The sequence below is a fragment of the Peromyscus californicus genome, unplaced genomic scaffold (assembly GCF_007827085.1).
Source record: "Peromyscus californicus insignis strain IS unplaced genomic scaffold, ASM782708v3 Scaffold_7__1_contigs__length_154581171, whole genome shotgun sequence".
Lineage (NCBI taxonomy): Eukaryota > Metazoa > Chordata > Mammalia > Rodentia > Cricetidae > Peromyscus > Peromyscus californicus.
The window spans coordinates 103,702,692-103,718,418 of record NW_026294595.1 but is presented as its reverse complement, the minus strand read 5'-3'; the positions used below and the strand labels follow the sequence as shown (position 1 = coordinate 103,718,418).

The following is a 15,727-nucleotide window of genomic DNA, read 5'->3' as shown; positions in this document are numbered from 1 at the left end:
CATTAATAGACAAGAAAATACAAACTCCCATCACCTCCCACCTTCAGGGGCTCTGCCTATTTGGTCCGAGTACATTCTTCTATAGAATGTACTCTTACTCTAGAAGGAAAGCATTGGGGAGGGCGCTGTGCTCTATGTGATGACAACATGGAAAGACTTGGGCTTTCATGCCATAGAACAATCAAGTATAAATGCCAGGCCCAGCTCTCAGCATGTTCTTCCAACCCTCGTTTTCAGATTTAACTCTCAGGCCCATCTTTTCCCATCATAACTGCCAGCCCCAGAGCCTCCAGCTAACATCCATTCTCTGCCAAAACTCACCAAGCATTGAAGCGTTCCAAACTAAGAGTAAGGCCTGCCACAATGTTCACAAGGGCTAAATATCAACAGTTCAGTGCCTGATGGTGAGTGGGAACATTTACTGAGAAGTCTCCAAGGAGACTGACAAGCTAGAATGGCAGATAGCCTACCCAGTGGACTAGCCTCTTGGGCATAGACTTCTCCTGGCAGTCATGGATTTTATTAAATAAAATACTCTATAAAACTAAATGTCAAAGCATTGTCGAGTAATTCTCAGGATAGAAGCCATCAACGTAGTTCACAAAGAAATATATTTTTCACTAATTGTTCTGATAACGAGTAAAAGCCAGCACAGCAAGATTGAAGAACCCCAAGCTTTTTTTTCCTTGCAGTGCCTAAGATTAAACCTGGGGCCTGTGTGTGGCAGGCAAATACTCTACCTGAGCTCTATCTTCAGCCCTACAAGCAAGAATTCTTAGATGAAGCTGAACCCCAAACAAATCTCACTTCAGCTTCTCTGTGACTGCAAAGCTAGAAATAATCTAAGTCAACTATGTGCAGACCTGAGAAGATCTGGGCTGCACAACTGCCACACACCAAATTACTACGTGGAGCAACACCATTCAGGGGATCACAGAAAACCAAGTTCGAGGACCTTTCTTTAACTTGGATAGCACCCTGATTCGGGAAAGTGCACACATCCTAAGAATGTCAAAACGCTGAATGATCGGGACTCTGAGGACTCAATAGAAACAAAAACCACGAGAACAAATTTTCTAAAAACTGTAGGCTTTTTATTCAGTTAAGAGGTAGACAGATGAACATGGAAGGCTGTCCCATTGAATTTGCCCAAAGTTCATATTCCACTTCATTCACCCATCCCACAATGCCAAAAATCTCAAAAGGAATAACCACAACCGCCAGGAGGCTTTGTCTTCATACTTCTTAGCAACATGTCCATGAGTTGTTTGCAAAGAAGTTACTATAAACTTTTCTTTTCACTGTGCCAAAGATTCTTGGCCCTCTAAGAAGCTCCCACATACGTCAACAGAACCTGCTACAACAGACAGGGGGGCAAGTGCCGTGACTATTTCTATGAGAGACTACGAGGGAAGCTTCAGTTACATGTTTGTTAAATCCCTGTGCATGTTGGGAAAGAAGCTGGTGAGGCCAACAAAGCAGAGTACACGCCATCAAATGGCTCTGCCTGGCTGTTTAAAAAGAACCCACATAAGTTATCTTACAGACAACATTAAAATATAATGGAATTGATGCTGGATACAAAAAGTAGAGAAATATGTACAGGAATTCATAGCCCAGAAGAAAAGGGACCTTAGGATGAACCAATGGAAATCTGGCTATTTTACATAGCTAATTTTGAGACAAGTTGTATTTAGCACAAAAGCAATTATAGTGTAAATTACACTTCCCTCCCATGGCTCCCAAACTTGAAAACCCTTGTCTGTCTTCAGCAATACTGTGAGCATTCTTCTAGGAACAGGAATGTGTATGGTGGTCCCAGATGCTGACAAAAACTTTCATCCCAGTTTCACACTTTTGGGATGATGTACTTGAATATTGCCATGATAGCAGCACTGATAACCCCAGAAATGGGGACTGTGACAAACCAGGCCATAAAAATGTTGCGAAACAGTCGCCAGTCGACAGCCTTCTTGGATCGGAGCCAGCCAACAGACACAACAGAGCCCACCTAGGAAAGAAACAGACATTATAATCAGCAAAAGGACACCTGGGACATGGAACCCAGGCAAGTGATGAATACAGCTCCATGGATGCAGTTTCTGTCTGAAGAAAGAAAGACAGGGTCTCGCTGTCGTCCAGACAGGATTGAACTTGTGGATCCTACTTCAGTAGCCCAAAAGGTGAAATTACAAGCCTGTGACACAAGCTAAAAGCTAACTTCTAACAAGTTACAATTATCCATGGCAAGATGATGGCAATATAAATATTCAACCATTAAATCTGGGCTAAATGTCCTAAAATATGACAAGACTCCTTTTCTCTGCCTTTTGTAAGTTAAATTTCTGATTTCCTAACAACTTGTTCTAGAGAGTTTGTTCTGGGATGTGACCCAACAAACACCCTAGCAGAGAGAGTGACATGGCAGGCCCCAGGCTGGACCAGCTTCAGTTCTTTTATGGAAGCCAGTTCCTTCTTCATATAATTACATTATGGTCATCAAGAAATTTCTTGAAAATTCAATTAGTTTCTTGGCACTACAGGCCCGAGAGGCCCTGAATATACGCTTTCACCAGAAGACTGCCCTTACAGTAAGCCTCACAAACTTGTTAAACGAGTGCATTTACTACCACAAGAGATAGGAGCCCACCCAGACCCACACTAGCTGACTAGTTTATTGGCACACACTGTGTTCTTCCATGGGGAAGCCAGTCAGCACTGTGGGTGTATGCTAATAAACTAGTAAAAATGAAGCTAAACACACAAACTGCAATGAAGAGGGACAAAAGGTCCGTAGCTAGAGATCACAGTTAGCTCCGCCCGAGAGAACTTAAATGATTGAAAACAAACAGTAGAATGTCAGCTTTTATCTTCGTGGTCATGTTTAAGCTCGTCAACTTTTAAGACTCCAACTGCACAAAACTTTCTAAATCAAATAAAAGAAGTAAAGCCACACATAGGTTATGGGCTAGGACAATTTGAGGGGTCCATTCCATTCCATTCCACTTACTTTACAGTGTGTTGTGCTGATGGGAAGGCCAATGTTTGACGCGATGACCACAGTGAGGGCAGATGCCAGTTCAATACTGAAGCCACTGTTGATAAAAAAAGATCCGTGTCAACATTTCAGGGTTTTCTGAAAAGCCAACACTACCCCAGGTAACCTAATCTAATCTTGCTTTGTTCTACATAGTGACAAAACCTGACATTTTCATCTCCTCTAACCCCTGAAACCTACTTAAATAGGGCCAAGCCTCTGACATTTGAGGATTAAGTATTTCTGGCATTTCGTTATTTAAAAAGCTGGGACATGCCAGGCATGGTGGCACATGCCTTTTAATCCTAACACTCTGAAGGCAGAAGATGAATTTCTGAGTTCGAGGTCAGCTTGGTCTACATAGTGAATTCCAAGCCAGCCAAGAATAGAGAGAGAGATCCTGTCTCAAAAGGAAACAACAAAATAAAGAGTTCAGACTTTTATTCTGAAGAAAGTGTAAGGTTTTAGCTCCAGAATCAAAGCCATATATATCTAATTATTTACACCAGTACATCTTTCTCAGAAAACTCAATTACGTGATCACTAGAGCTGAGCAGATTGATAAAAAAAATGTTTACAAATCAGACAGTAAGTGCAGAGAAAACATTCAGATCAACTATGAGAACAGCAACTGCAACACACTCCTTCAGCAGAGACCTATGTACAACCCTCCACAGCATGCGTCTCTCGAGAAGCTTGAGCTCTACTCTAAGGCATGCTTCCCCTGCTCACCTGGAGGGTGTGATTGGTGTCAGGTCCTTCCCCATGGTCTGGATAACTCTTCTTCCCCAGACCCACAGCCCTATGCAGATACCAACACCACCATACAGCAGAAGCCAGATCGGTGTTGCCATTTTCGTAGATACATCTTCCGTTTTATAAACAAGATACAAAGCAACCAGAGGACCAATGGCATTGCTGGAAGACAAGAGAGCAGAGGTGACTTTGTGGACAGACCCAATCTGTTAACCGACGGCTGAACTGTCTAGGCCCAGCTTCTCAGCTCATTTAGTAAGCCACCCTACAGAAACCCAACACACAAGAGAAGAAAATGAAGGCTGCTGTGACTGAAGGGTGTGTCCAACTGGTGGCCCCTTTTCTCCTCAGAATCCAGTCAAGTTTACAGGCCACAGAGACATGGCTCGATAACCTTAAGTCCATTCCCCAGGGCAGACAGTGATCTTAAGTTTTTCATCATTGATGTCACAATTTACTACTCAGTTCCTATCTAGAAAGACATTTATCTTAAACAGAAATAAAGCTAAAACATTCTTATAATCTAAATGAACTTCCCTTTTGCTTTATTAACAACCACCACCTCATCCTGTCTGGATCAGTCAGTGTCCCCCAGGAGGTAGAACACTGCACACAGGAGGGTAAGTAGACTGTTCAGAGTCAGCAACACCGAGTCATGTGGACTGACCTGACATCATTGCCACCGTGGGCAAACGACCCAAAGCAGGCTGTAAGGATCTGCAGAAACTGGAAGAGGAGGGAGACTTCAGGCTTATCCTGGTCATACCACTCTTCAAGAGAGCCACTACTTCCTTTTCTGTCACCCAGACCCATCTCAGCCTTGACGTTCATGTCCATCTCAGATTCAGAGTGAAGGTCAGACACAGCATTGCAGTAACTGGTGTAACTGTCCATTCGAATCCGCTTCTTGGTATCTGCATTAGGCCATGTCAGCGTCTCCATTTCTTCCCCCTTTTGCTCCCCTTCTTTGGCACGGAATGAATCCAGGGGCATGCCACATATTGCCATGGTGTAGGAAGTGTAGCTGTTGTTGCGCCTCAAGGGCTTGTCCCCAGAGTCTCCCATGCAGTCTCCCACCTTGGCCAGATGTAATTTATGGAGCAGCTCTTTGTACAAGCCAGAATCCTTGTGCACGGTGTGATACTGATAGTGACCGCTGGAGTTGATCTGGTTGCTGACAGTTTGACTGAACTGAACAAGGTTCCCATTAGGCAACTGCACTGCACCTAGCCAAGACCAAAAAGGTAACATTCAATGCAAAGTGTATCAGTCCAGAACAGCAGCCTCTCTACAACCACGGGGCCATCAGGAAACCCTGGCAAGTCAACTCACCATTGATGGTACCATCTATGCTGGTCTCCTCCTTCAAGTCCATGGGAAGTCGCTCTCGCTCTGGAGCTTCCTCCAGGTCCCCAAGTTTGAATGATACTGTTCTCTCCTCCACCACAGCCCGGAGAGGCCCAGTGGTACATGACACCTCAGACACAGGATTTCCGTTCTCAACATCCCCAAGAGACATCTTTGTTTCTTCATGGTCTTCTTTCAAGTTGTTCTTCTTTTCCATTAAGGGACTTTCGGAGGGACTAGACTTTATTTCTCCTAGAAAATAAAGGGAATTTTTGGTTTGACTATACTGCTTTGTTCCATATCCTTTTATATCCACCCCCGAAACCCATCTCAAAATAAAAGGTGTAAACTCTAGTTAAAAATTCAAGCTAGCCGGGCGGTGGTGGCGCACGCCTTTAATCCCAGCACTCGGGAGGCAGAGCCAGGCGGATCTCTGTGAGTTCGAGGCCAGCCTGGTCTACAGAGCGAGATCCAGGAAAGGCGCAAAGCTACACAGAGAAACCCTGTCTCGAAAAACCAAAAAAAAAAAAAAAAAAAAAAAAAAATTCAAGCTAACATTCCTGTCCTCTTTATGATGTCAGGAATTCATCTTTCCCTTGGGAGCATGCCAGCCACACACCACACCCTCTACTGGGGAGAAAAGGAGGAGGATAAACTGCTGTAAATGGCCAGATAGTAAGTATTTTAGGGTTCTGGTCCATTTCTTGGTTTTTATTTTTATTATTTACAAGTGTAAATCTCTTCTTAGCTCTCAGTCATGAAAGGGAGCTCAAGGAAACTGATTAAAGAGCTAGAATGCCCCTAAGGAATCTCCTAACTCTTAGGCCACGAGTACAGACAACTAAGCTGTAAGTGACAGTCACGCCTAAACATTTCCACAGCCGGTAGCCAGGCAGTATTTCTGCCTGTCAGGCCAGTGCTCACCACGTTCACCTAGTGGCTCAGTCCTCTCACACAAGGACAGCATTAAAGTAAGATTTGTCTCTCCTCCCAGACTGAGACAAAAATGAGGTCAGAGTCCTGAAAGCCTCATTCCCACTGTGCATGTGGCACAGTCGACTGGCACAGAGCTCTGGGCAGATCCTCGGTTCAGCCGCAATGACGCAGCATTCTTTCAGCGCTACTGCAGTCTATGCATCCCTGTACTAACGTTCCACACACTGAAGGGACAGAAGAGAATTCTTAGCCACTAAGGAAACAAAGACTAGGACCAACCAAAATTTACTCAGTATTTCATGACACTACAAAAACATTCCGCAATGACTGAAGAGATTACTTATACCTGCAACTGTTCACTGCTACATGTGTTACAGCTCTAGCACAAGAACTATGTGCATGGCTGTGTGTCTGCACTATGAAGTATATATGTGTACACGCACTGAAACACATATCTAAGCTGAGTATACAGAGGCAGCTGAGGCAAATGCTTTCTCTATCAAAATGCTTTCTCTATTACTGTGTATCTACCCTTAGTCACATACTCTTAATGGCTAGGTCTCAAGCCACTTGGAGTCCACTTAAAACCCTATGCTGGGCCGGGCAGTGGTGGCGCATGCCTTTAATCCCAGCACTCGGGAGGCAGAGCCAGGCGGATCTCTGTGAGTTCGAGGCCAGCCTGGACTACCAAGTGAGTTCCAGGAAAAGGCGCAAAGCTACACAGAGAAACCCTGTCTCGAAAAACAAAAAAAAAAAAAAAAAAAAAAAAAAAAAACCCTATGCTGTCAGTCTGTCCAAACAGTGTACTCTTATAGATGAGGGAGCGAGGGAGGAGGAGGGGAGAACACCACTAAACTGTATTACTTACGTTCGATTTTTCTCTTCATCCTGGGACATACAAAGAACCAGACGAAAAGGGCACAGAAAACTGCACATCCCACCGAGATGAGGATGGTACCCCACAGAGGAAGTTTGTCAAAGCCCAGCACTACGAGATAAAATGGTGCATCTTGAAAACCCCAGGGCAACAGCCCCCTGTAACAAAGTGTAAACCTTCCTGAGGGGAAGGAGGGCTTCCCCAAGCTAGCCCATCACCCTTGAAGCTGCTGTCATTCTGGAGTTTCATGAGGCCAGCGGCTATACAGACCATGGAGAAAACCCAATGACCATCTTATCCCACAGCAACCAGCCCCACTGAATCACTGCTGGACTCAGGCACTAAGTTTCTTCATGTTCTTGGCCCTGCAGATGTAAGAATCACTCCATTGACGACCTAAAGCTATAGAATCAACCAAAGCATCCCTTTCTCCACCCAGCTCCTCATTCTAACTATCACATATTACCCTTACACATGATTAATTTTAACATTAAAAAGAGAAGATGTTTCAGTAAGTGTCATGCTGACACAACTGTGGAAAGTTGCCACATTCACTGTACCAGGCAGCCTTCAGGGAAACTGATTGTCTCTGCAAAACTACCATCAAGCTAACAGAAAACAGGGCTGTCAACTATAGCAAGACAGGTGTTTAAACAGTGGTCTTTCACAAAGGAAAGGTGTAGTGGTAGTTCACTAACAAGCCATTGAGAGACTTGTTCTTGTTCCCGTGGCTCAAGGCTCTCAGGATCAGCAGCGTTGGTCAGTACCAGCTTACCACTACATGCAAGCTACTGGGGCTGCTGCCTGCACTAAAGTCCAAGACCACTTCACGTTACTGAAACCCAGGGCAACACTGTCTGCATGGTAGTCACCTGCGCTTGTTTCACTTGATTGTGCTTACTGCATGTTAAGTCACTTAGAAAATGGAAACATTATTGTTCCATCAAAACCTTTTAGGTCAGAGTTGTAGCTTCAGCCTAGCTTCATAAGGCCCTAGATTCAATCCCCAGCACTGAAAGAGACAAAAAATACAAGAACTAGCCTTTAAGAACTGGACATAAACTGAAGTTCTGTGTTGACTTCTGGTCTCTTCATTTTAAGTTCTGCTTTCAACTGTGACCATGCAGTTAGCCACCAAAGTAAAATACACATGAGCTTTAGTCAGTCTCTATCACAATTTAAATCTGTCCACATTCCAAGTCAAAAGGAATGAAAGAACTGGTTTTCCTTATAAATGATCCATAAAGGACAGAACAAGAGTAGCAAAGTTCTTGCATTAAGGCTAGTCCTGTCCGAAAGCCTGTCTCTTTACTGACATTTCAAGAACAAAAATGTTAGAAGTACTCTGTTAGCTGTTTCTGTTTTCCTCAGTGACTTACTACATAATTTCAGTGGCAATAATAAACAGATCACAATCCAGTAGTCAGAAGTGGAACCAACTTAGAGGTCACAAGCATTAAAATCCTTTAAGAATTGAAGATGTGAGCATCTATTACATAAGGACAAATCCCTTTGCTACCTTTCTATTTACACACACGGACATGGACATGGGTGTGCTCTGGGCAGCACACAATTTTTCTCACAGATTAGTCAGAAGAGTAATTGCAGTAACTGTCTAGGTTCTTATGTAGTGAAGAACCAGCATGCCAAATGATCCTAGATGCCAGAACTATACTGCTCTGCCTCACAAGGTCCAAGCTATCAATCACTCAGTTGTCATAAGTGAATTATTGCCTTCCCTGAGTCCCACTATGAAAGCAGTCAACACCAGAACCTTTCTATCCTCTCAAATGCTTCCTCTTAGCTGCAGAAATTCTTCTTCCACGTGTAATTAGACCAGGTGTTAGACACTCAACTCTTCGCATTCAAGTAAATTCAGGGGTGCAAACTGAGAACTTAGAAACTGAAATTGCTCCAACTGGGAGAGAAAAATGATACCCAACAACCAGTCCTAAATGACCAGTTATTGAAGAAGAGATTAACTAATGACTCTTCAGTAGCTGAGGCCAGTATCAATTCCAGCATTTTTAGCATAGATATGAGAAAGGGAAGGGAGAAGGTCATATTATCAGTGGATCCTGTGAAGACTAAAGAGGAAAGGTCTGTAGTGATTTAGAATCTGAGCAGGTCTCTTTGGTTGAAAACTATCTAGGTTAACTCAGCATACACTAGCCTGCAGCCTTCTGAAATGGGCGCAGGCCAGCCACCTTCTAGGAGATTTCAGCCCTGTAAAGCAAAAAGGGGTAAATTGGGCATTTAATGCAAGTTTTGTAAATAACCTTAAATTCACATTTAAATATCTTGATTTGTACTTACACGGTGCTCCAGTATACATAATGGAAAAGAGGTTTATTCCAATTGTGCAGGCATAAAAAACTGGTAAAGCACGTAAGCCATTAGGAACTGGATCTGCCTGTAAAACATTAAGATCAGTATCTTAAAAGTTGTAAATGTAGACCCATTTCCAGAGCACCCTGTGCCAGGGCAGGCTGTGGAATCCAGGTGCTAACAGCAACCTCCCACTTTAATTTCTACAAAGCCAAGTAAGTTTTGTCCTGCATTTGCTCCCTAAGAAAGCTAATGCCACTTTCTATCCATAGGTGACTTTTTCTCTCTATTCTTACTAACAAGGATGTGACTGATACCCCAAATAACCAGTTTTTCTGAGTTATCCAAAGTCCATCTGTAAACATGAACATAGGCCCAGGATGTACTGTACTGAAGAGATAAACAAACAGACCAAATTAAAACTCATTTCCCAATGTTCTGCCTCCAAAAATAAAAATCAATGTGCAGACTATACACAACTATCATGTATGTGTGTGTGTGTGTGTGTGTGTGTGTGCATACATACACACACACACACACACACACACACACACACACACACACACACACACACGATGAATGTGACATAAGGCTTTATCAAAGTGCAAAGTTAAATCAACTGTGAACACAGTCGTCCACTCAGTCAAGTGACTGTCAAGAACTGTTTAGGGCCCTGAAGTAGAGGGACCAGACCAAGTACCCATTTTCATAGAACTGAGTGTCATATTTTACTATACAGTAACATACTGACAAATACTTCAAAGGAAAAAAACAGGCAAGAGGATGCTGATGGGGGAGGGGCATTTTAATTGAAGTCTGGGAGTTAGGGGCTGACACAGAAATGTCTCAGTGTGGAAAAGTGCAAGCTACCTGTCAACTAGTGGGTGAGGTGGGCAAAAATATGAGCAAGTGCAAAGACCCCAAGGCAAAACTGTGAGATGTTTAAGAATCACCAAAGGCCAATGTGACTGAAAATGAAAACAGTTTCCTTTACAATACATATGTATTACTGATAATTCCACAGAAAAACTTCCAAGCCAAACACTTAAAAGAATGAGAACATAGGTCCATCAGGAAAGCCAAACCTTCAGCACAAAAGTTTAATGCTACCCTTGTCACAATTCCATGATAATCTTAAGGATGAGACAGAGGGGAAGACCCAAATAGGATTCCAAAGTTTCTGACAATCATTACGACTTTAGGGAGGGAGAGAGGCAGTGTAAAAATCATTGAAGTTAAAAAGCACAAAGCCCCTCATAAAGGATGGCTTTTCAAATCAGTCTAGACCCTCACTGAAAAACACTTAATTTTAAGCTTTACCCATTGTTTAGGAGGACACTAACAGTGAGACACCAGATCAGAAACAACCTACAGAACCTATGACTCACCACTGAATAACTAAATAGTTGCAGGCCACACCTAAAGGCAGACAAGAGCCTGAGGAAGATAAGCAAACCTAGGGTTTCAAGAAAATTCTATAGACATTAGGTAGGAACTCTTACCAAATTTTCAAAGGCTATTTAGCAATTGACTCATTAGGTAACAAGCAGTCTATATATGTATTTTTTTCCTTGGGGCCAAATTAAATATTCCCCCAAGTAAGTAGCATCGTGGGTGGGGCCACGGTAGACAAGGTGCTATACACCTGTAACACCAGCACTGGACTCGCTGAGCAGAAGTCCGTCCGTCCCTCCCCCACCCCCTACCCCCAGTTCAAAGTCAACCTGTGCTATAGAGACTTAGTGGCAAAATATCGATAAATTTAAAATAAAGACTGAATAGCTTGGGATAGGGTAGGAAATGACTAGTCTTAATACACTATGAAATACAGGCTAACTGGTTTAAAAAAAAAAAACTTTGTACGAGTCAAGGAAAACAGTAAAATAAGGAAGGCTTCTCCCTTCTAGCCTCCTCCCTGTTTTTCCTAAGAGGTAACTAGGCTGGTGATTTTTATAAAATGGTTTTCTCATCATGTGACTTATCTTTTACATATAGTGATAAAGAGAAAAACCAGCTATGCACTAGGCCACTCAGTCAGGTCAAGAGACTTCCAGGAACTATTTTGAGTCCAGTATAGGAAGGAATGAGACCAAGAAGTTAAAGCTTGGAAATTATGTGAATATATATAACGCAATTATATGGAGGGAGACAAGAGAGGGGGTCCCTCATCTGTTACTGAGGGATTGTGAACAAGCGAGAGACAGAGGGGGGGGCAGAGCCTCAAAGTCAGCACTTTATTAAATTAAACATCATCCATCATTCTTCACCATGCCCATCGCATACTCTTATAAGAAACATTCTGTTAAGCTGAGAGTAGGGACACACACCGGTAACCCAAGAACTTGGGAGGTGAATGCAGGAGGACCAGAAGTTCAAGGCCAGTCTGGGCTACATGAGACCATAAAAAAGAATAATCAGTTACACAGCCAACTTGAACTCCCAGTAACACAGTGAGAGTAAAGACACTTGGCTCACACCCTCAATAAGAGGTTCTGGACATTGAGAAAGCCCTCCCTGCACCTGTTCTCCATTCTGGGAATGACCACCAATCAGCTTTCTGAGATGACATAAGAGGAGGATCTTCAGAATCAGAAGGATCTATTTCCCAATCATCAAAGGGGCCAGCATAAACCTTTATAAAACAGGAATCCAAATAGCATCCTATTAATTATTCTGGTTTTCTGATATGTCGAGAGATACATGGCTCTAACAGGAACACTAAAAAAAACTACTAAGTACTGGTGGGAATCAAATGACCATATACTACAGTTAGGGAATGGGCGGAGTGCTAATTATACTTGCTTGCTGGATGAAAGAATACCAAACCTAGAGGTTGAGCATCAGTGAACTGTTTACTCAGTCATGCTGTGCCAATCTGAGATATTTCCTTCTTTCATTTGCTAATACTTTTAATTAATTAATCAAAGTTTTTCCTCCCTCTCCCTTCCCTTCAGGAATGTACAGGCCTTCCATGTATATCAGCCAGCCACGGCATATCAAGTTCCAGCAAGACTAGGCATCTCTCTCCTATTTAGGCTGGATGAGGCAACCCAGGAAGAAATGGTTCCAAAAGCAGGCAATAGAGTCAGACAGGCCCTGCTCCCACTATTAGAAGCTCCACAAGAAGACCAAGCTGCACAACTGTAACATATGTGCAGAGGGCCCAGGTCAGTTGTCAGCTAGAGATATTTCTAATGCTCAACATGTTAAACATGTTCTGCTAGACATATGAGTATATCCAGAGTATATACACATTCAGAGTATAGTGAATCGGGAGTCAGGGAAGGACTTCTATTGAGAAAGACATAAATCATTCCCCAGAGACTCAGAACTAGATCAAGAAGTAGGGAGTCTAAACAACACACTCCTTCAGTTGGGATAAGGTTCCTACCTCCCCTCACTCAGATTTCTACAGTTTAGGGGAATTTTAAAAGGGCATAACAAAGGACGCTTAAGAGCCATTCACCCTAGAAAATAGGACAACTCTGTCTCCTGAGAAAAATTCATTTATTCTTTCTGTAATTCAGTCCAGTGCCAACATAATCCCTTGTTGTCTACATTTATTGTGGAACCAGGATCAGACTCCATGATAAAAGAAATGCCACTAGGTCTCTCAAAAGGATTTTCAAGTAGTCAGGAAATTCAATGGCTACCTGAACTTTTTAAGCCAAAAAAAAAAAAAAAAAAAAAAAAGCACAAAACAAACAAAAAACCAACCACCTAAGAACCTATCTCACCTGCTCTTTCCACCTGAGAAAGCAGAGTCCCTACAAGTAGGGCCTCTTGTGTAGCTTGTGTGTAGTTAATGATCAGCATGGGAGAGTCTATTGAAGTAGCAGTTCACAAAGCCACAAGAGGATACTGTAACATGTTGAATTCAATGGTTACAATTCCAATTGTCCTGAATGTAACGGTGGTTTAGATAAGGTAGCAACCTGCACATGGCTAGACAAAGCCACCTTCAACAAATGTCCTTATTTCTCACTCCCAGTCTCTCTTATTTCTTGGCAGCCCATAGAACCACCCAGTTCTTCCTTCCTGAATGCCCTCTGGGGTATTAAAAACTTACTTCTTTCAGAGAACGCCACAACATACAGGAGAACAAAGAACTTTTTTAACTTTACAAAGTCACATACTTACATACCAGTAACCCCTGAAAGAATACCAGTGAGTTTGAACAGGACTGAATGTGACTCATGAAAGGTCGTAAGTAGAAAGGTTACCTTACGGAGGATGAATGCACGAACAAGGAAGAATAAAATTCCAGACATAATACCAGAGAGCAGTGGAGAGACGAACCAAGACATCACTGGAATAGAACACAAAGTAAAGTGTCAAGTCATGAAACTAAGGAAACGTGTTCCTGAGATGTTAGCTATTCCATTTCTGATACCCTTAAATTTGGCCCCCTACTCTACACCACGCACTCACTCCCCATAAACCATATTACAGAAACACGTGACAAAAACAAACCTAAACCGTTCAGAATTTAAACGTACCAATTTTTATCAGTTCAGACCACTTGACGCCCCTCTGCCCCTTCGCCACGAGGGAGAAGCCAATGGTTGCACCGACAATACAATGGGTCCCAGAAATGGGGAGCTTCAAAAACGAAGCCACTAGTTGCCACACAGCAGAACCTGAAACAAAAATCAATCAAATTTCGTTGGGTAAATGGCAAAACTCCGTTATGTAAGCAGTGCATTCTCATGAAAATAAGCGGAAAAGGTTCAGGACAAAAACGGAACCACCCCAAGACACAAATCGGTTCTGGCACTGGAAAGAGCAGAAGGTATAATAACAAGAACTTACCAAACATAGCACTGACAGAGCCAGCCATGAGCAGGCCTTGAGTTGAGTTGTACATCTCCACATCAATCAAGCCCTTCCGGATGGTTTCACTCACTTTGGCCCCCAGCAAGGCGGAGCCCACAGTTTCGAAGATGCTAGCGAGGATGCAGGCTTGCTTCAGAGTCACCACACCTGAGCCCACAGCTGTACCAAACGAATTTGCTACATCATTGGCTCCCACGGAGAATGCCAAGACAAATGCGATGATGAAGCCCAGGATGAGCATCCATAGTTTGTCATCCACCGATGGAGCAGCAGCAGTAACAGCAGCTAGAGTACTAGTAATCGGTGCCACAGTAGATGCCATTTTCTAGTGTAGTGGTTCTTTTAATTAATAAGAGAATTACTGAGCGGCTTTCAAGATGTGTAAACGGAATGAGGTATCAAAATGCTATAATAAATAGTATATATTATATAAAATTAAATACTGTAAACTACGGCACGGAAACCGGGCTGGGGAGTTACTGCTATACGCTGCGTATGGGCGTCTGTTGTCTGGGGTTTCTTTGGCTCTGGAGGGCTAAAAGCACGGAGCAGAATTCCATGGCGGATTAAAGAAAGGACGCAAGTTCATCCTGGGGGGACGAAGTGGGAGAAAATAACAATAGCGGCGCATCCCTGGGACGGAGGCAGCCCAGAACTCCGCAGTGCCCTCCGCCCGCTACTTCTGTCCTCGGTCCCCGAAAGGATGTGCGAGGTGGGGCACACGGCGGGCGATCGCCGTGCTCCCCCCCTCCCTGCGCCCGCCCGCGCGCCCCGCCCCACGCGTCCAGTTCTGTCTCCGGCCGCCCGCCCGCCCGCCCGCGCGCGCCCTCCGTGGAAGACCGGAAAAAGGCCATTCCCGCGCGCGCGCCTGCCGGGGACCGCCGAAAAGGCCCGCGGAAGGGTGCGGCGTGGGGGAGGCGGGCAGCAGCGCCGCGGGACCGGCGTAGCTCGCACTCCACACGCCCGCCCGCTTCCCTCGCCCCGGGCCCCGCTCCAGAGAAGAAAGAACCTTTGCAAGGGGGGCCGCGCCGCCACTCACCAAAGGAAACTGAAGGCCGAGCGGAGACCAGGAGAACGGGACTGAGGCAGGCTGGAGCCGCGGACGCACAGTCCGGGGCGGCAGCAGCCGGAACGACACGAAACGGGGCTCGACACCCACTCGGAAACAGCCGCGGGCGCCTCAGAGGCTGAGAGAAGAAATCGCGCAGCGCGCGCCGGCGGCCATCACTCTGGCGAGCACGCCGCCGGGCCCCTATTTATAGCCCGCTCCGCACCCCACGTGACCTGCAGGGACTCGCGCCGCGCCCGAAGCCCCGCCCCTGACGTGACGCAGCCACAGGCTGGTCGGGCGCGCCCGGCCGGGTGAGCTGAGCCGCGGCTCTGATTGGTCCGGGCGCCCCCTAGGCCCCGCCCCCAAGGGGGAGCTGGTCCACGTGGGCCTGGCGGGCCTCCTCCCTGCAGCCTCGCCCCGGTTAGCCTGTCTGTGCCGGCTACGCCGGGTGGCAGCGGGCGGGGGCTGTGGGGGAGTCTCGCCCGGGCCCGCAGGTCGCCACCCTGGGACCCAGAGGCCGTAGCCGAGGTCGTCCCGAGTTCCTCCCACGCGGGCCGGG

At 44.9% G+C, this 15,727-nt stretch overlaps 1 protein-coding gene across 2 annotated transcripts; it reads right to left on the bottom strand.

The window, feature by feature from the left end:
• Positions 1-1,072: 1,072 nt before the first annotated feature.
• Slc20a1 (solute carrier family 20 member 1) lies at positions 1,073-15,346 on the bottom strand. Of its 2 annotated transcripts, XM_052722885.1 has the most exons (11): positions 15,157-15,336; positions 14,094-14,707; positions 13,781-13,921; positions 13,505-13,590; positions 9,270-9,366; positions 6,945-7,064; positions 5,126-5,392; positions 4,461-5,019; positions 3,770-3,955; positions 3,011-3,095; positions 1,073-2,011 (listed from the first exon to the last, which is right to left on the bottom strand). In XM_052722885.1, the coding sequence occupies exons 2-11, from the start codon at positions 14,437-14,439 to the stop codon at positions 1,850-1,852; spliced, it is 2,049 nt and encodes a 682-aa protein (XP_052578845.1). In that variant the 5' UTR covers positions 14,440-14,707; positions 15,157-15,336; the 3' UTR covers positions 1,073-1,849. The 2 variants fall into 2 exon arrangements, with proteins under 2 accessions (XP_052578845.1, XP_052578847.1); XM_052722887.1 differs by lacking the exons at positions 1,073-2,011; positions 3,011-3,095; positions 3,770-3,955; ... (1 more) ...; positions 5,126-5,392; positions 6,945-7,064 and adding an exon at positions 9,112-9,179 and having other exon boundaries at positions 15,157-15,346.
• Between the last annotated feature and the right edge of the window lie 381 nt (positions 15,347-15,727).

Coding starts and splice junctions, on each gene's coding strand:
- Slc20a1 (XM_052722885.1), bottom strand. CDS start 14,439: ATGGCATCTACTGTGGCACCGATTACTAGTACTCTAGCTGCTGTTACT. Junction 13,922..14,093: donor CTCTGTCAGTGCTATGTTTG/GTAAGTTCTTGT, acceptor TTTTTGTTTCAG/GTTCTGCTGTGTGGCAACTA. Junction 5,393..6,944: donor GATGAAGAGAAAAATCGAAC/GTAAGTAATACA, acceptor TTTATTTTCTAG/GAGAAATAAAGTCTAGTCCC.